Genomic DNA, 20,847 nt, shown 5'->3' with positions numbered 1-20,847 from the left:
GCACTTCCAAGCAGCAAAGAGCCAAGAGCTGCCTCAGCACAAGGAATGCTGGAAATGGGCTTCAGTTTGTAAGCAGCTCAGACTCCTGGGGGAAAAAATAAAATAATAATGAATCCACATAGAGGTACAAATCCATCAGTCTGAGCCCGCATGGTTAATATTAGAAGCAACCAAAATCTTGAGGTTATAATGGAGAGTCCCAAGACATGTTACTCAAAGTTGTTACACAACCAAGGATGATGTAGCAGTTTGGGCTGGGTGCCTCCTGCTGCTACCACACAAGATACACTTCTGGTGCCCCGGGTGTCCAGCCCACTGGGTGGACACAGGAAGCTTCGCATTTCATACCCAAAACGTCCTGCTTCCTATAAATCCACCTGCAAGGTCTCACACTTCCTCTTTCTTCCCTCACCGCTCCTGTGGGAGGTGCTCCCTATCTGGTAATGGAAGGGGAGTTATCTCAAGGCCTCTTAGGCCTGGCTAGGCCTAATGCCAGGAGGAGAAGGGGAAAGGCCAATCTCAGATCTGGCCAGCTGAGATTAGCCTAACAGTTCGTGAAGAGAAGAAAGAGCCCTGAGGGTTTTGGGTGTACCCTCAGGGAAGGGAGAAGGGGAGTGCTGGGAGGCTTCTGGGTATGCTTTGGGATCTCTTTTGTCACTGTGCTTATAGCTTTCTGTAAAACACTCACTGCTTTTCCATTTAAACTTTACATCACTTCTGCAATCCGTTTGTCTGAGTCTCATGTTTTTCCTGCCCCTGGTGGGAGGTAAGGGAGGATCTGCCTCAACCTGGGACAGATGAAAAATGCATTTTCCAGGGGGAGGTGGCAGTACTGGCTAATGACCAGAGGGTTTGGAACCTGGTCTGAGGAAAGAAGGAAAGTGTGGAGGAAGGACGTGGGTGGGAGAGGCCCTGTTTTCAGAACCGAGAGCTGGAGAGGGGTTAGTAGCATCGCAAAACTGCAGGAGGAGAAAGAAAGTGGCTGCAGTGGTAAGCCTGTTGCAGCAGCTATGAGATAGGATGCTTCTTCAAGGTGGATACACGTTCTTCCTCCCCAGCCTGCTTCAGCCTCTCTGGGACTGCTATGCCAGGAGCCAAATGAGACAAGTCTGGGATGCCAGTATTTGACATTGAGCCAGGTTCCCTACATCACAGAATCACAGAACTGTCAGGGTTGGAAGGGACCTCAAAGATCATCCAGTTCCAACCTGTGACCATTTGAGGCTGTGCCTTTAAGAAAGGGACAGTGTTAGAACACTCTGGCTGAATGTTTTGGTATCAAAATGAAAACATGATATTCTAAACGAATTTCATTGGTAGATTGGTAGAATGCAGCTTTAAGTTGTAGTTCAGTTGGAATTTTTCTCAGTTCCAGCCTGTTCTGCCTTTCCAGCCTGTCTGCTTCTGAGCAAACTAGCCAGAGCTGACCTTGAGATAAGCAAAACTGATCCCCGCATGTGCTTTTTGAAGCCTAGTAAGAACTCTTTTCCTTAATAACTGCCTTTCTTTCTCTCTCTAACCCCTTTTTGGGAAAAAAGGGAGGGAGGGGGAGGGAAGGGGTACAGTGGGGGGAACCCTTCTCTCTGTCCGGAGGAGAGAATTTTGTTGTGTTATTTTCCTTTGCTGTATATTTCTATATATATTGTAAATACTGTATATATTGTGTTATATATAACCTGCATTCCACATATGCTTGTAAATATAGCTTTGCTTCTCCGACTGAGTTTAGCTGTGGTTTCTTTCTCTGTGGGGGAGGGAGAGCTAGGCCCTCTCTCAGTCCACCACACAACCCCCCTGCCATGGGCAGGGACACCTCACACTAGATCAGGTTGCTCAGAGCCACATCCAGCCTAGCCTTAAAAACTTCCAGGTATGGGGCTTCTATCACCTCCCTGGGCAATATGTTCCAGATTTCACCAATCTCAAGTTGAAGGAAGAACTGAGTCACCTTTGTGCCATCTCGCACCTCACAAGGAATTAGCTGGCAGACACCATCCCCAAAAGGGTGAGGGGCAGTTTCTGAAGCAAAATTGGGGTGGCAAAGGGCAGCCCTCTTCAGCCTCATCTTTGCACTGGTGTTTTCCCACTAATCCTCTCTTCTTTTGGTCCTCACTATCAGCAGACATCTCTCCTCAGCAGCAGCTTCCTAAAACATTCACCTTCTCCGCTGTGGAATGCTTTTAGCCTAGCTCATTATCAACTTCTGCAGCACTTTCACATGTCAGAAGTTTGCTGTGAGCCATCCACATATTCATACACCCTGAAGCCTTTCCATTCTCCTCCAGCTCCCTGACCCTCTCGCAGACCTTCCTCCTCTCATCTTGGCTTGTTTACAGGCCCTACCAAGCACAACCCCCCATCAGTATCTCCCTGCGGTTGCCTTCCATCCCTTCTTCTCCATGTACCATATTCCCACGGAGAGCTGCACTGCATTCCACAGTCCTTCATCTCCTCCGCGGTGCCGCAGGAAATTCACCACTTTTCCTCTTTTTCCCCCCCTTCTCTCATGCCGAAAGAAGGTCCTTCCGCTTTCTCCTCGCCTTTTCCCTTCCCAGTCTGCGTTTGAGGACGTTTCCCTCTCTCCCTCCTCTCCTGTGCTGTTCCAGCACCCCTCCCTGGCAGGAGCCTGGCAGTGCAGGCAGCGCCGCTCCGAGGGCAGGCAGCGCTTTGGCTGGAGTTCACGCTCCGAACACCAAAGGTTTGTGGGTACTGTTACTCCACCGGACTTGTCCGGGCTGCGATGCAGATGACATACTGTATGAGCTTTATTTGGGCACCCGGCATAACGTGCGCAGTTTTGAAAATTCATTCTGTGAATGATCCATTTGTAGGTGGAACTCTGCATACTGTTCATTTGGGCTAGGTGCTCTACAAACACATAATAATTTTGCACTTAGGCATGAACCTGTTTGTGGCAGCAATTACAGCTTGCTTCAAGAGATTTTACCTGTTTTGCATAGTAGGCAAGGGAAGAAAGGTCTTTGTGTCATCTGGGGAACAGGCAAGGACTTAGCATAGCAAGTTGGAAAAGGGCTGATGGCGACACTTGACAGAGGCTTCCAGAACTGAATTCACTTTCAAGCTATGCATAGACAGTTGTTTCAGCAGTGACTAGGCTCTGCAAGTCAGGGACAAGGTTTTGCAGAACAAAAACCATTCCAAACCCACACTTCCTTGGTGCCTCCCTGCTGTGATAAACTCCTGCCTGTCTTCTGACCCATTTCCACCACATTTATGTCTTCTGACAGTGTAGTCTATGCAATTGCTCACTGGCTATTTTTCTGTATAAACCTTCCTCTGCTCTGTTGAGACTCGTGACACATAGAGAGGTGGACCTTTAGGAGGTGCACAGGCTCTTCATAGAATCATAGAATTGTTAGGGTTGGAAGTGACCTCAAGAATCATTTAGTTCCAAACCCCCCTGCCATGGGCAGGGACACCTCATACTACAGCAGGTTGCTCAGAGTCACATCCAGCCTGGCCTTAAAAACCTCCAGGGATGGGGCTTCCACCACCTCCCTGGGCAACCTGTTCCAGTGTCTCACCACCCTCGTGGGGAAGAACTTCTTCCTAACATCCGATCTGAATATACCCTTTTCTATGTTTGTTCCATTCCCCCTAGTCCTATCATTAACTGACACCCTAAGAAGTGCCTCACCAGCTTTCTTATAGGCCCCCTGGAGATACTGGAAGGCCACTATAAGGTCTTCTCAGAGCCTTCTCTCCTCCAGACTGAACAGCTCCAACTTTCTCAGTGTTACCTCACAGGAGAGGAGCTCCAGCCACCAAGCCGAGAGAGCATAACAGATTAAGTCTGTATAGGTCATATAATCAGCAAAATCAGAAGTGAAAAAGACTTCAGAAACATTTCTTTACAGGTAATGGGGATGACCATTTGGTTAGGAATGCCATCCTTATTCACTCAGGTAAATAATCATTTATCATTACAGCTGAATTTTAACTTTCTGTGATCTCACAGACTGTCTGTCATGGGTTGAGTCGAATCTGCTATTGATTGATACTCAGTACCATGCTGCTGTCATGCCAGGTCCAAAACGAAAGTGATGGGTGGAGCAAAGTAAAAGGCTTGAGGTTCAGATTGTAACATGAGAGGCTTCCGGTTCTGGTTGCTGCTTTTGGTTTCTCAGTTTGGGGTGCTGGCCTTTTCTGCTGGGCTGATCATGGGTCACTAGGTGAGTAGGTTGCTGGCTTCTGCTGCTGCTTCTGCATTTTGCTGTGGTTTTCTGCAAACAGGCTAAGGTAAATGTGCATCTTATCATCTCACTAAACTCTGTCTCAACAGGGAGTTTTCCTTTTGTGTTACTTTCCCTCATCTGTGTAAGGGGAGGCTTGTGAGAGTGGGCTGTGTCAACCCAGCACACTTACATTGCTGTGGAGTCCCTTTCCCATTGTAACATCGCAAGTGAACTGCAGCTCAAGCTATATATGGCTTCATGACTTTGTCACCAAGGAGCAATGCTGGTTAGACTTCTCTGAGACAATGGTGCTGCCCACTATCCCCTCTTCTGCACAAAGCTGTTGAGAAAAACCTATGGTGGACTTTCCAAAGACATGATAACATGTTCAGCTTCATGTGACTTAGTAAGACTTTGCCCAGAATGTTCAGACTTAAGCTTTCAGCATCTCAGCACAGGCAGGACTGTTCTTGTGATTTCTGAGGGAGGAACACTGTGCTCAGAAAGTTCTTATCTCCCCTTAGAAATGCTGAGCTAACTTTTATACTTCTATATTTTCTTCTATAGGAATCAAGAAAAAATTATAATAGAAGTAAACATTCAGCTTGAAAGCACAGAGAGCAAAACCCACTAAAATAACAAGGCCAAACTCATCCAATAAGCAGAAGCAGTTTTCGGCTTAGACATACATTTCATTTCAGTGCTGCTTCCAAGAGTGTTCCGTTTTTTCATCTCTGCGGTACATTGTATAGTATGAACAAGTAAGAAGTTACTGGCCCATAATAAAAGGTTACTGTCCCACATTCCAAATACCCCAACACTCAATTGTTGATAACCTCTGTTACCAAGCATGCCAGTGTCTCATTAGATCAGAAAAAGCAGTTGTGGTAAGAAACACAGATGCTGAAAATAAAAGCAAGGCCAAGGTCATTTACTGAATGTGTAAGCTTGTGATTTCTTCTGTGACTGAAAGAGGTGTTGAAGAAGGCTGGGTTTTAATTTGGTGTAGAAATCCAGTCTGTCAGGCAGTATTGGGAACAACACAAGAAAGCACCATTTGCAGATATTAGTTTAATTACATCTTGCCACTGAAGTTATATACGTGTCAGTTACATGAGATCTATAGAATAGAATAGAATAGAATAGAATAGAATAGAATAGAATAGAATAGAATAGAATAGACCAGGTTGGAAGAGACCTTCAAGATCATTGTGTCCAACCTATCATCCAACACCACCTAATCAACTAAACCATGCAACCAAGCACCCCATCAAGTCTCCTCCTGAACACATCCAGTGATGGTGACTCCACCAGCTCCCCAGGCAGCACATTGCAATGGGCAATCACTCTCTCTGTGTAAAAATTCCTCCTAACCTCCAGCCTAAACCAACCCTGGCACAGCCTGAGACTATGTCCTCTTGTTCTGGTGCTGGTCGCCTGGGAGAAGAGACCAACCCCCGCCTGTCTACAACCTCCCCTAAGGTAGTTGTAGCGAGCAATAAGGTCACCCCTGAGTCTCCCAGCTCCCTCAGCCTCTCCTCCTAGGGATTGTGTTCCAAGCCCCTCAGCAGCTTTGTTGCTCTTCTCTGGACACGCTCCAGCAAGTCAACATCCTTCCTAAACTGAGGGGCCCAGAACTGGACACAGTACTCGAGGTGCGGCCTAACCAGTGCAGTGTACAGGGGCAGAATGACCTCCCTGCTCCTGCTGGCCACACTGCTCCTGATGCAGGCCAGGATACCATTGGCCCTCCTGGCTGACTGGGCACACTGCAGGCTCATGTTCAGCCTACCATCAACCAGCACCCCCAGGTCCCTCTCTGCCTGCCCGCTCTCCAGCCACTCTGACCCCAGCCTGTAGCTCTGCATGGGGTTGCTGTGGCCAATGTGCAGAACCCGGCACTTGGATGTGTTAAATCTCATGCCGTTGGACTCTGCCCATCTGTCCAGCCTGTCGAGGTCCCTCTGCAGAGCCTCTCTACCCTTCAGCAGATCAACACCTGGAAACTGGTACTATGAAACTGGTATATAATGAAGCAAAAAATGTAAGTCATAACAACCTTAGCAGACAGGCCAAAAGGTTAATGTCAACACTGATGGAAGAATGATAGAGTGATACTGCTGGATTAATCATAAAGTCATCATAAACTCGCTTGAATAGTTGAGTGTAAAATATATTACATATATATATATAAAATTAGTTACATGAAAAGTTACCGCTAGTAAACCTGATTTTGTCAGCTGATGGCAGTAGCAAGGAAAGATAACTCCACTGATACTAAAACTGCAGTTTGTGTGTGTTTGTGTACTTTAAACAGGCTGCAGGCTACTTCCAAATAACTAGAGTTCCTTGCACTGAAATAGCCACATGTACGTTCACTTTGGGGCATAGACACATTTCTTACTATCCAGACATGAAGAATGCCATGGTGTAGTATCTGAAGTGCAGAACCTGCCCAGTGCCCCACCATGCTGGACACATAAATAAACACTGAGCAACATCAGTCCCTTTTCAGTCAAAGAAATTAAAACCAATAAAAATATTTTCCTGTTTGGACACAGATAGAGACTAACATACATGCAGACTACAGAAACTAAGATTATTGACAAATAAATTCTTTTTCAATCCTTGGACATAACACCACATACATTCGTTCATCTTGCAGTGACTCCTGGAGTCCCTGAGATAAATGGCCACCATAAAATCACTTGATAAAACATCACATCAGCTCAGGATACCTATGAGACAAGCTTGCAAGGGTAGATATTGGCTTAATATATTAAAAGAGTGCATATATTAGCTTAAAATAATATAAATTGAGTTGTTTATTAGTAAAATCAGCCCCTGTGGCCTGAGTTTACAACTCCCTCTGCATTTTGATTTTACTTGCATGCAGGTGCCATTCAGCTCCAACATCAGGGAGCTGAAGAGTGAAAAGTCTGGTCTCAACAATATAAGAAACAAAACGAAACACAAACAAACACAAAACAAAACAGAGCAACAAAACCAATCCAACCCAGGGTGGGGGTGGGGGGATTGGGGAGGAGAGCGAGAACTCTGTAATAAGCAATGAGAATGGATAACCTGGCACTTCCTTCTCTGCAGAGCCAGCTGCTGTGCTGTCTTAAACGTGAAAGTGGAGGTCTTGGGATTTCTTAAACTCAGGATAAGATCCCACCTCCAGTAGCACCCCCTGAAAATTCCTTCCTTTCTGAGACACAGGTTCAGACTGTAAAGCACCTGAAGCCCAAAAAAGTTCACTTCATATGATTGAGGGCACTCCACAAAAGACATAATGTGGGGATATGTGACTGATACCTGCAAGAGAAGACCCAGAGGAGATGGGCAAGAATTACATGCTCAGGGAAGAATCTAAGGAATAATGACAGTCATTGAAATTATCTCAGCTCAAGGCAAATAGCTGGTAACCTTTGTTTTAGGTATACAGCTGAATCAGTCATCAGATTTCATAAACAGCTTTCCCTGAAATAATTTGTTAAGAGTAATGTTTTCCTGAGCTAGCTAGATCAGCTTGGGAGGGGAGTCTCTATGTGACTTAACCCAATATAAAACATAAAAACTTAACAACTCAGAAAAATCAGCTTGGAAGAGAGAAACTGGCTTGAGCTGGGTTTAACCCATATATACCTTCCTGGCAACTGAAGACACACAGTGTCGTGACAATGAGCATTTACAGACCAGTAATGTGAATCTGTACAGTACATTTCCATTGTGATTCTCCTGCATACATCAGTTGTTCTACTGTGCTTGTGTTGATTTCAGTATGCTGCTGTAGCACTCTGGTAAATCAAAGTTAGGGTGCATTTATGAGAACTTAGAGAGTATAGGACTCTGTTTAGAGGCTGGTAAATGAGCCCAAAATGAAGGAAGAAACCATTACTGAAGGCAAGATCTCCTCCTTCTTTGCGATTACCTGTCCCGGGTCGATGAATTGAGTTGAAGATTTCCCAGTAGGAAATCAGATGTCTTTCACAGACTCTGTTGTTGAAGAAATGGTTCTATTATTGATGACCAGTATAGCCACAGACCTTGAACTTTTAACAGTCACATCTAATGAAACTTGGATGGAACCAAAAACCCCAGATGACTAGCCTCAGAGTATTCTCCATGGTTGTGCCTAACTAAAAGTCCTTTGGTAAACCACTAGCTAAAAGACCTTTTGATAGGCCTCTAGGACAAATTAAAATGCAGAGGACAATCACTTTTCCAGAGGCTCCAGAAATATGTGAGCCCAGGTCTTACAATCTGTTTTCCTGTACAGTGGAAGAAGGCAGCTACACAAGGATCACTAGATGATTTCTCAGGACAGACAATAAAAGTCTTGGTACTCAGTGCTAAACAAACTAATAGTGGCAGGGCCATGGAGAGATTCAATTACTGCAATGATTTAATTATGACAATGTAATGTACCTATTGTCAAGAGAGGTTCTTGGATGTTCCCATCTTAATAACTGATGCAAATGTTTCCTTTTTAAGAGTATTTAAGATTACTTTCCTTTAGGAACTGTTTCAATATATTCATACTATATTAAATGACCATTTTGCAACACATTTTTTAGCACAATTTTAAACTACTCTGGTATGTACAACACTATGAGGCCTTCAGCCTAGTTTGCACAATAAAATGCTGCTGTTCCCCATCAAGATCTCTGTAAGAAGATAAAATTTCTGTTGAAAGCATTGAACAGGCATAAAGAGAAATCTGTAACAGCAGTTACTGTCTTTATCATCTTTTTGTATTATGTATCCTTGTTTGCCATTATCATGGCTGAAGTGTAGCAAATAACCTGCTGTGCTTAAAACAGCAAGAGTTACAGACCCAAATTTGCAGTCATGACAGACTGTTGGCATCAGTATGCTTCGGCAGATTGTGTTTTGACTGTTAAAATTAAATAAGAACTCCAAACATCCCTTTCCACCCCGCCAAGCCCACATGACAAAGGTGTAAGGTGACAGGAAACAGGTAAGCACATGGACTAAAACCTAGAACAGATCTCAGGAAAGAAACAAAACAACAGGGCAAACAAAAATATCTGCCTTCTTCCAGAGAAATATGTAATAGAAGCTTTTGAAATGGACTTAGAAATAGTTGTAGGTTCAGTTTTACCCAAGCAACTACTTCGCTTTCCTTCTTCCTAGATTCAAAATGGAATTTGCCTTTCAGTTCCTTCAACTGCAAGAGAACTTCTTCAAATTTCACACAGAACACCTTCAGCCCTATGTATGATGAAATATCATCAATAGATTCCAAGAGATTTCTTGGAAATACCAGTTTCACTAATTTGCTGTCACAGCTGTTAAGACCATGCTAGTAACAACATAGACAACTGGAAGCAGTGCAGAAAAAAATGGTAGTGACAAGGGACTCCCTTAGTATGGAAGGCAGTAATCCAAGTATTCAGCTATTCTCCTTTTTTACCCCCATAAAACATACATACCTCTGGGTTTGTAATATCCCAGTTAGCCAGGGAGTCTAACACTTTACAAAGGTGTAAGCAGGAAAAAAGTAGACACTACACACAGGTCAATACCTTTCTATGGCAAAAGGGAAATTGGAGCAACAAGAGGATGCAAGCCAACCCTTTCTTTTTAGAAGCAGCTCTTAATTTCTGCTTATCAAAGCATCAGCCCTTTTCAAAACAAATCTGTCTGTCCAGATTTTAAAGATGGAACACTGTCGCTGATTTTGCTAGACTTCAACTTCCTTGAATTGCTTCTTTATAAAATAGGGCTTCATTAAAGTGCAGCTACATGCATTTAAGTGTCAGCTATGCTCCTACTACTGCTTTTTTACTCCCAGTAAATTTGTTTCATCTGTTTACTCTGCTATATTCAGGTACAAGTTGTGGCCGGTACAAACAGTAAGCGATGCATCCCTTTTTTATAGCTGATTGTGTGAATGTTACAGATCCCACTTAAAAACAAACAAACAAGAAAGAGGAAATGTCAAAAACTGCTTGGAGGAACATATTTGTACATATTAATGCAATGTGAAAAGCTAGAATTCCTTTCCTAGCCTGCCAGTAGCAGATAGATAGCCTTTAACTTCTCTACAGTGCTATCACTTAGAAAGATTAGAAACATTGCAATATAGTGCAAGGTAGCACGCTGTGCAAGTAAAAGTCAGCTGCTGAAAGACAATCGGTTGTTTCCCTGCCAGCCTTTTCTCCCCACTTCAGATCTCTGTGATATTGACAGCACTCACAGGCCTAGGCAGTCGCTCCTCACCTAGCACTAACATCACTGCATCAGGAGTTAGTGAGGGGCTTTTTTTAAAGAAAAATTAAAAATAGATTTTAAAAATACAATCCAGCTCATTGTCAGGATGGACTGCAGCTCTTCTTGGAAAAAATTCCTTGATAACAGGAAAGGAATCATCAGCAACTGGGCAGCAGCCCCCTTTTCAACCTGGTACTACCGAAACTCTCACAAAAAGCAATAATCACTCCACCCAATGGAAAGAATAGTTACTTGAGTCAGCCATTAAATCAACCTCATTATCATGAAAAGCTTAAAATGATCAAAAACTCTATGCATCAGTCATCTATGCCTTAAAAATCTACTTTGCTGACTTACTTTTGATGAGTTGCTTTTCTGGAGGGTTATGAAGCTAAAACACCTGCAGGAATACGTGTCCCTGTAGCACATGAGCCAGTGCATCACATCGGGGGGAGATGGGAGTCTTAGACCAGCGCAGAAGGAATACAGCAGTGTACTAAGTTACTCTTTGATCTTCAAAAGCAGCTGACATAAGGCAACAGCTTACTGCAGCTGGAGAAGAGGCCTTATTTCTCTCCATCCCCAAGTCCTGTATCTGCCCTTCTCTCTATCATATCCCATCCTGTCTTCTACCTCTCCACTACAAGCCAAACCTACTGCTTTAGTGAGCTGAATTGTCCCACAAGAGGGTGGAACCAGCAACAGAACCAGCACAAAAAACAAGGGTGGTAATGGAAGTACACAGCCAAACGGAACAGGGAGCAAAGGGGTGGCAGAAGCACCACAGACATTCGAGTGCAGTATTGCAGCAAGCCCTCATGCCTCAAAAAGCCACATTATACTGAAGAGTAAGAAAAGAGGGTATTTTGAAGAGAAGACAGCAACAATCTGCTATCTGGCCGCACATGCCAACAGCATAGTAACAGTTGTTGAAACATTTTTTGCTTGTCGTGTTTTGAATTTGAGCATTTTCAAGCTTATTTTAAGTATAAAGCGTAACAGCAACAAGACTGTGAGAAAATGCCACAATTGTGAGAAAAAGCCAGCATCTAAACTTTACAACTCAAGATAAAAAATGTCAAGATAGTTTTGGCAAAGTCTGGGAAAAAAATGAAAGAGCGGTTACAAATTTAACACACCATTTGCTTTTTATTTTTAATCAGTTATAATAAATGTACACAGGAGCATCAGCATTTTTGTTCCTCTTGAATATATGAAATGACAGGGAAAGCAGATACACGGCATGAATGAGGTCAGAAGTATCAAGACTGGTTCAAAACATGTCAAACTGTCATGCTAGCAGGACATTAAGGGAAGTTTTTAAAGCCATCATGGACAGGGCTTGGTTAACATCAGAGCTAGAATCTACACTACAAACAAGTTTGATATGGACTAAGAAAAGTAATTTTCCTTGTGTAATATACCCAGGAATTTCAGCAATGAAGGCTACATTAGGGTTAGCATGATGCAGTTTTCTGTTTTTCAATGAGTTCATTGACCAGATGAGTTATGAGATGGTAAGTGCAAACTGCTGCACTACTTTCTCATGCTATATTCGTTTTTAGGAAGAATCTTAATAAGGCTGAAGAAGAGGCAGCAGCATTTGAGATATTAAAAACCAGTCTAGCACCAAGCAGCTCCCAAAGTCTAATTCCACAAATGCCCTTAACTGGGTTGGATAAGTAAAAAAACTTCTTTGTTTACTGAAGCTAGACATGGTTGAGACGCGAGGTAAGATCAACAATTTCAAAGATGAGAGCAACATTCTACCCTTTACAGTGTTTATGACAGACTCCCATTCAAGCTTATTCCCAGCTGTATATTATCAGGGTACTTTTGAAATGGAGTCACCCTAACCAGTACCCTGCCAACAGTCAAGTAACAGTAGCACTGCACTTTGGGAGAATTTTCAGGCACCCCCACAACCTAGACCTCTTTCTTCTACAGCTCTTTTCAGTTATGCTAATGAATACTCCTCATCTCCCTCATAACAGACACATGGTGAAAGGTTACTCCCAAATAAGAGGTTTGTTTACATACCTCACCAAAGGGATAGGGGGAATTAGACTTTTTGCAGTGCTTTGAAGGCATAGCCAACTGAGGTTGGAAGTTTTCCCAGACTGAAATGTGGATCTTGTCTTTCTCTTTCTGAAGCAGTTGCAGGTGTTCTTAGCTGGCCTGATTCTGCCCCTTATCAAATCAGTGAAAACTACTTCCAGCAGATCACCAGAGCCAACATTAAACGCCCTGACAAAGCTTTGCACTGTGTGCAATGATGTCATATTGCTGCTGGCCAGACTCAGTTCCCCATCACACGTAAGCATAAGACGACCATTGTGAAAAGCCAACCAAACAAATGGACAAAAACCCAAAAACAACAACAAAAAACAACCACCCAAAAACCCCCAAACAACCAAAACCACCAACCCCCCCCAAGCCCCCAACGATGAACAAAACAAACAACAAAACTAATTTTAAAAAAACGCAGATTTGACACGTGTTCAACTTTGCATCGCCTCCTTCGGTAAAGCAATTCAGGTTTTGTAAACTACGAGCATGTTCTAATTCTGATATGCTTCTATTCTCAGTCTATCAGAACTGCATCAAACTGAAATGACACATGAAGAAAAAATGTGGTGTGATTTGTACGACTGCTTATGTACTGCTTCTGTTACACAGAATCAGAGAGCGTTTAGTTTTTAAAATAAATTTGTTGGCCTAGAAAAGTGAACAGTTCATGACTCCTAGGCAGGTACCTCTACAACTTCAAAATAGTCATTGGGAAGAATCACATAGCCGTTCCCTGCCAAGGTGTCTTTTTCTTTCTGAAACTGAACAATCTCTCTCAGTTTTTCAATCTGCCTTTCCTGGCGCCGACATCGCTGTTGCGCTGTCTTGAGCTTTTTCCGCAGTTTTTCAACCTGTTCCTCCAGCTGCTGAATTCTTTTTCGCTGATGAACTGTATCCTCTACGGTATAGTTGTGATCACAAAAAACAGCAAGATTGCTAGGGGTCTGGAGAGGAGGCATCAATAATCCAATACTCGGATCTACAAATCTGGCATCTATTTGAGGCAAATGAAAAGGAGGGGTTGATGGAGATGGTGGTAGTACTGGAGCTGCTGCTGCTGCTGCTGGTGGTGGCGGGGGTGGAGGAGGAGGAGGTGGTAGTGGATCTTCTGGCTGTTCTGCAAGTTCTTCAGGCTGGAAATAACAAGAAAAAAGTACATTTAAAATTCTTAACACAGTTTTCAACACAACTTCTTTATCACAGCCCCAAAATAATATAAATTACCAGGATTGAAACTAATAAATTTCAAAGCCTACGTTTTCCAAATTGACAGAGTTCTGGGCCTGTTTGGTCTGGCTTCTGAAGATATTTTAAAGCAGCTTTATTTGCAGGACTCTTTGAAACTCAAGTCTCTGATGTCTCAAATAAATCAAAACCTGAAGAACATAGCAATTACTCTCACTTGAAGACTTAGGTCAAAGATTATAATTAGCTAGGTCAAAGACGACAATTAGCTAAGAAGCAAGAATGCAGGCTGCAGTTCCATAAAACTGAGTTCAGCTGATTTAATAACTCATCAACTGCCATTTTCATTTGTCTTTCCTTCTTTCTGCTGTATCTCAGCATTACATTGAACACAGCAGATAACTTAAAAACCACAGCAGAAGCAGATAACCTCCTGCTGAGGTAGCATAATGGTCACCTACTAAGGGGGGCTGATAAACTGGCAGAGCAGAGAGGTAGTGTGATGGGTTGAGTTGATATTCATCACCATGCCACCACCACTATGCCAGCTTCAAAATGGAAGTATTATGTGGCTCGAAGTTCAGACTGCAACACCAGAGGCTTCCTGTTTCCAGTCACTGCTTTCAGTTTTCTGGGCTTGGGGGTGGGGATTTTTTCCACGGCGCTGGGCTGTGGGTCAGGCGGGTGGGGTAGGTCACTGGCTGCAGCTGATGCTTCTGCATTTTGCTGAGTTTTTTTTCCCCACAAAGTAGGCTAAGGTAATTGTGCACTGTATTACCTCATTTATAGTAAATACTTTTTATCTCAACTCTTTATCTCAACCTACGGGGGGGGTGTTTTGTGTTATTTTCCCTCATTTCAGCAGGGGGGGAACAGAATGTGTTAAACCAGCACGGGCAGACACCACAAAGCATGCATCTCAACAGCTGGAAGGGGCTGTATCACTTTTGTGCGCTGCAGCATAACGGTTTGGTTTTGAGAGACATGATGAGCTAAAAAACAGCTCTCCAACAGCCAAGCCCTGTTATTTGCTCTTTGCAAAGATGACAGATGACAGACAGCTATTTGTTCTCCCATCATCAGTACAGAAATCTTCTGTCCTTTATTACAAGTCAGAGCAACGCAACACAATGTATGACCCACACTTGTGTTGGTGTGTGGAAAGATTGAAAAACAAGGCTGTACAGTTGGCATTCAGGATGGAGAGTGAAGAAGCATGATTCTCTCTTTTGGCAACAGCAGAGTATTGATTGGCTCAACTCCACACAAAACTGCAGCCTTTATCATACTGCTCTCAATAGGTTCGCTCATACGGTTCAGGACAAGACAGATTTCTCATCACTTGAGAGTACATCTCAGCAAAGAATCAGGTTCTTTCCGTCTCAAAGACATGCAGTATAATTCAGAAATGCTTTAGAGCACATAACAATACAAAAAAACCAAAGCAAACAAACAAAAACCCCACTGTAGCACTATTAAAACAAAACAAACTTGCATATTCCCTGTCTGAAAGAACACCTAACACATTCTCAATGAAAGAGGTACTGAACTGACTTTCTAAGTACCTTTCTGTTTCCAATATTATTGCTACACATAAAAGTGTACGGATAGGGACAACATGGACTGTAAGAGCAGCTGACAATCCTCATCATCTAAATACCAAGCTAATCAGATCTGAAGGTTATGTCATTAACTTCCTTGACTTTACACACAAACCAGCTTATACTTGGTACTGCAGCATCTTGTACAAACTACAACACTTGGTGGACAGCTGCTGACAAAGCGGTTTTGTCATTGGAGTTGACACAAAGTCAGGTATCACTGATCACTTTACAAAACTAATCAACTACCTCTTTTATTTCTCAGTTATGAGAAATTGCTCCTAATAGTGTGGCTATCTAATTCAGACATTGTTAATATGGTTTTGGTGCTCAATCACCTTGAAGGCACTACAAGCACAGCTTCCAGGCCAAGATGTTAGTAGACAAAGATGTTTATTATGTTGTACAGCAAGGTTATACACTCTCTTAGAAAGCACATGTGTCACATCTTAATTGGTTGTTTTCTACTGGTGTGTATGTAGTTAAGGCATACAACAGATTAAAATAACCAAACAATATTCTAGCACGTCCAACCAAATTCTGCCAAGTTTCTCCCTTCAGTTACAAGATGTTTACATTCTTTTCTAAGTCAGAGACCAAACATAACCTTCTCTAATTCAAGCAAAGGCAAATCTTCCCCTACAAGACATGACTATTCTATAGAGTTCAACTCTTATCAGTTATCACTTTCAAACTTTTCTACTGATAAAAAAAAAATACATATCAAAGAGGTAACAGGCAAAGAAAAACTCACCCTTGATAGAAGCCCAAGCAAAAATCAGATAGATGCAGGACAGTTGAATTCACAGATACTTCTATTTGTAGCTTATCAAACACATGCTACCTCTATAAATATGTTACTATTGTCGTATCACAGAAAACTCAAAACATATCACGAAAAACAGCTACGTGTCAGTGATACCAACAACTTCTCACAGCAAAGAAATCATTCTCCAAACACATGAGTAAATGAAAGTATTTCAAATTACATAAAGCAAAAAATAAGAAGTTGTATTTAAAGCATGGATTCAATACAACCACTTCTGTTCTTCGTCACTACATTATTTCCTGAAGATATATGGCAGTTTATTTAAAAGTGCCATGTGATAAATAGGGATGGAACTAAATCCTTCTCTGTAATTAAAAAGGCACTCTTCTGTGTTTTTGTAGATGCAGGCACTATAGCAAAATGGGAAATGCAGCTCATCACTGATCTTGCTGCACCAATCACACTTATTCAGCTTTCAGCTTTAAAAAAAATTGGCAACTATGAGACCGAAAAAAAGTGTGTGGTGCAGACACTTTATAGGTTCTTCTTTGTTATTAGACACTTTTCAAATACATTCCCTTTGTATTTCTGCATCAAATCCAATACTGCATATAAAAAGGAAAATCAAACAAGCAGAAATCCCCGTTTACCTCTGTGCCTTTCATCCCATTACAGTCTTTCATATCCTAGACCTATCAAACCTGTTCTCACTTTTGCCACTTCCTCTACAGCAGAGTACCAAGAGAACTAATATTTTGTGTCCTTTATTTAAGAATCAACCTTTTCCATTCTCATCTTGCAGTTCCTACATCAAAAAGCTCACAGCACGCTGCTTTAGCAGCACAGTGAAGGGAACAATACATCTCAAAGGAGAATAACATCAGAAGTTCAGAGAAAGAAGTCAAGGACCAGTCTCACTCACAAACACAAGGCAACTGCTAAGGGAAAACAGAAATGCTTGATCTCAGCACAGACAGAGAGCAGGTGCAGCTACTCTTCTGCATCTCACTTTAACTCTGTGAAGCCAGAGGACAGAACCCTTTAGAACTAAGGTCCACCATTTCTTCAACATTAGCAGTCAGCATTTCAGAGTACAGTACAATTTCCAAGTATTATAGCAGACTTTCTAAAACTCCAAAGGCCATAAATACAGCTGAATAACTTAACTAGAGGGCAATACTTTCCTACTTTGATGTCATTCCATTTAATTCAATGTAAGGCTTTAACCAAAAGTTTCACTGCTCAGGCTTCCAAATATGCCTACAAGAGTAGGTCAGTGCTACTGCACAGATGTACAATGCTCTCTATGCGCTCCAGAGTCTCAGATGGCCTGAAACTCTGCTCTTGTCAAAACCAATCAGAATGGCTGTTGCGTTTTGGCTACCACAGTCCTCCACGTGCATCCAGCTGCTACCAAGTATCCTTCAGTCTGCATCCTCTCCCTGATGCCCTTCTAAGCTAATACAAGCAATGCACACACATTGGCATCTTATGCTATAAGCGTTCCAAGTTACCTTTTCGCTGGGTTCAGTATAACAAAATATTGTGGGCACAGCATTTTCTTTTAGAAGCTTGTTGTTGCATTCCCTTTTAAAGCAATCAGGAGTGAAGTGTTCTGAACAAATACTGCTGTACTTGGTTGGCTTGAAGTTTTTCCTTTTAACAGCAGCTTCCCATTTCTTGCAAAGATCAGGTCTTGTAAGAGGAAACCTGTAAATAAGAAGTATTTTCATCTTTCTTGGAAAACCTTTTAACACGGGGTTGGGTTACAGCTATGCCACAAAGAATCATAGAATAGCTTGAGTTGGAAGGGCCCTTTAAAGACCATCTAGTTCAAACATCCCTGCCATGGGCTGCCTCTTACTCGACCAGGTTTCTCAAAGCCTCATTCAGCCTGGTCTTAAAACACTTCAGGCATGAAGCATCCACGAATTCTCTGGACAAGCTGTTCCAGTATCCACCACCCTTGTTCTAAAGAACTTCTTCCTAACGCCAAATGTAAATCGACTCTGCTCTTGACCTCTCTCCTATCACCACAGGCCCGTATAAAAAGTCTCTCTCCAGTTTTCTTGTAGCCCCCTTGAGGCACTGAAAGGCCACTGTAAGGTCTTTCCGGAGACCTCCCTCTTCTCCAGGCTGAACAGACCCAACTCCCGCAGCCTGTCCTCGTAGGAGAGGTGCTCCAGGCCTCTGACCACCTTTGTGGCCCTCCTCTGGATCCTCTCCAAAAGATCCATGTCCTTCTTTTGTTGGGGGCTACAGAGCTGAACGCAGTACTTCAAGTGGGATCTCACCAGAGCTGAGTAGAATCATCCCCCTTGACCTAGCCACGCGTATGTGATGCAGCCCAGCTCTCTGACGGGCTCATCTTTGGAGTCAAGACGCCTCCTGCCAACCCAGACATCGCACACAGTGTGGGCTGGGGATCTCCCCACTCTGGAACCGCGGAGGGGTGTTCCCTTTCTCTGGCACAGGCAGCAAAAAGAGCACCGTCCCCGGCTTTCCCCGGAGACGCGGAGGCACACCGGTGCCAACCCGCCCCTGCCCGTGGCGCTCCCGCCTCCGCGGCCAACCACCGCACCCCGCCCCGCGCCGCCGGCCGGCCCGCACGCGCGCGCGCCTCCGCTCTCCCGCCAGACCTCGACAGCCCCTGACGCCTCCGCCCACTCCGAACGGGCACGCGCACCGCGGCCGCAGCCTCGGCCCCGCCCTCACCGCGGCCCGGCCCGGCTCCGCCCCCCGCGTTCCGCGCTCACTTGTGGAAGGAGATGGGCTTCTCTTTGTCGTATCGGTTCCGGCAGCGGTAGGCTGAACATGACTGCACCATCGTTCCTCCGCCGCCCCCCCGGCGGCCCAGCGTCAGGGAAACGAGGTCGCGGGCGCCGTTAATTCACCGCTGGGCGCCCCCTCCCCCCTCCCCCCGCCCGTGACCCTCCGAGAGGGAGAGGAACGGGACACGGCCTCTCCCAACTCCAAGATGGCGGTGCCAGCTTCAGCGCAACTCTCGCGGTCTCTCTCCACAGTCACCCATTGGCGGATTTGCACTTGGGGTGGAGCCTCCTTATGGGCCTTCCAATCAGGCTTCGCCAGTGAGGGCGAGGAGAGGTTCTTTCCGCTCCGCCCCCTTCCCCACGGCGGCGACCTGCACGCCCCCCCCGGCTCCTGGCGCCGAAACATCTGGGCAGCGGCGGCTGAAGCCGTCAAGCATCGCCCCGCCTCTGCCCCGCTACCGCCTGAGGAGGGAGGCCTGGCGAGGCCGAGGCGGAACCACAAGCCTGTAGGGTGGCAGCAATCGCTGGACTAAGGGCTGCAGAGCTATGGTGTTCCTGTGGCCGTTGCTGCAGTGTGGGAGCCCTGCTCCGCTCCTACGATGCCCAGAGCCCTGGCCGGGGGAGCGCTCCGTGCGCGGCACTCAGGGCTGCGGACTGACGGGCCTGCGTGCGCAACGTGGTTGTCACTGGCACCAGAAGTTGTCTCTGAACCGCGGAGGGCTTCCACACCCCTTTCAGTGAAAAGGGGGGCGGAGGGGAGAACAAGAAAACAACCGAAAAGCTACGTTGTCATAACATACGGTGTCCTTAGGGTCATCAGATCCGTTTCACTCGTCAAAGCTGGGATCACATGTACATTGGCAAATAGTAGATAGCAATCTAAGTAAATCGATCTGTCATTACAAATAAGGTTATTTCAGGCAGCTTCTGCATTTTTCCATTCTGTATGCTCACCTGTGTGCTCTGTACTAGATCAGCAAATAAAACTGTCCTATATAACTGACCAACAGGTCATTTCAGAGGACTGATGAAGAGACCTATCTTTTATGTCCTCTCTGTCATGTATCACATCATATCTAGACTTTTTCTGACAGTAACCCCAGAGCCAAGTGATCCTTCCCAACTTTTTCTCTGCCCCCACACAGGACTCTTTTTTCTCCCCAGTGTACCTTCCTTCTCTGCACTTGCTTCATAAAGAAGAGAAGCTGTACTGACCCAAAGGGCCAGTGGCATCCTGGCCTCTATCAGGAAGGGTGTGATCAGCAGGAGCAGGGATGTGATCTTGCCTCAGAACTCAGCAGTGGTAAGGCTGCATTTCAGATGCTGTGTTTGGTTTTGGGCCCCGCACTTCAAGGACATTGAGGTGCTAGAGCATGTCCAAAGAAGGGCAATGAAGCTGGTGAAGACTTGAGAACAAGTCTTATGAGTAATGGCTGAGAGAACTAGGGTTGTTTAATCTGGAGAAAATGAGGCTCAGGAAAGATCCTCTGACTCTCTGCAACTGTCTGAAAGGAGGTAGGGTTGGTCTGTGGAACTAAGTAACAAGTGATAGGAACGGAGCAAATGGCCTCAAGTTGCCACCAAGGGAAGTTGAGATTGGATATTGGGAGGAATTTCTTTACTGAAAAGGTTATCAGGCATTGGAGCAGCTTGCCCAGGACAGTGGTGGAGTCCACATCCCTGGAGTTATTTAAGAGTCATTTAGATGTAGTTCTTAGGGATTATGGTTTAGCCAAGGACTTGTCAGTGTTTGACAAATGATTAGACTTGATAATGTTAATAAACTTCTCCAATCTTTTCCTGTGACTTGAGTTTGGAGGCTTTGGCTTCTCTGCCTAGGTAGCCCTCTTTCCCCAGCTGCAGAGAAGGTAGCAGTCATTGTCATTTGCTTGCCCAGGAATATGTCATAAAAAGTCTGTACAGTAAGCAGCCACATCAATACTTCCACAAATTTGCTCACATTAGCTGTTTTCATTACTCTGTGCTGGCTGAGCAGTGTTAGTTCTTCCTTTCTG

At 44.3% G+C, this 20,847-nt stretch overlaps 1 protein-coding gene across 1 annotated transcript; it reads right to left on the bottom strand.

Moving 5' to 3' along the window:
* Nucleotides 1-13,111: 13,111 nt before the first annotated feature.
* THAP1 (THAP domain containing 1) lies at nucleotides 13,112-18,895 on the bottom strand. The gene is made up of 3 exons (XM_054178496.1): nucleotides 18,818-18,895; nucleotides 17,576-17,771; nucleotides 13,112-13,639 (listed from the first exon to the last, which is right to left on the bottom strand). Exons 1-3 carry the CDS (start codon nucleotides 18,886-18,888, stop codon nucleotides 13,181-13,183), a joined length of 726 nt encoding a protein of 241 aa, XP_054034471.1. The 5' UTR covers nucleotides 18,889-18,895; the 3' UTR covers nucleotides 13,112-13,180.
* Between the last annotated feature and the right edge of the window lie 1,952 nt (nucleotides 18,896-20,847).

This window comes from Dryobates pubescens, chromosome Z (assembly GCF_014839835.1).
Source record: "Dryobates pubescens isolate bDryPub1 chromosome Z, bDryPub1.pri, whole genome shotgun sequence".
Lineage (NCBI taxonomy): Eukaryota > Metazoa > Chordata > Aves > Piciformes > Picidae > Dryobates > Dryobates pubescens.
This window is presented reverse-complemented; position numbering and strand designations above follow the sequence as displayed.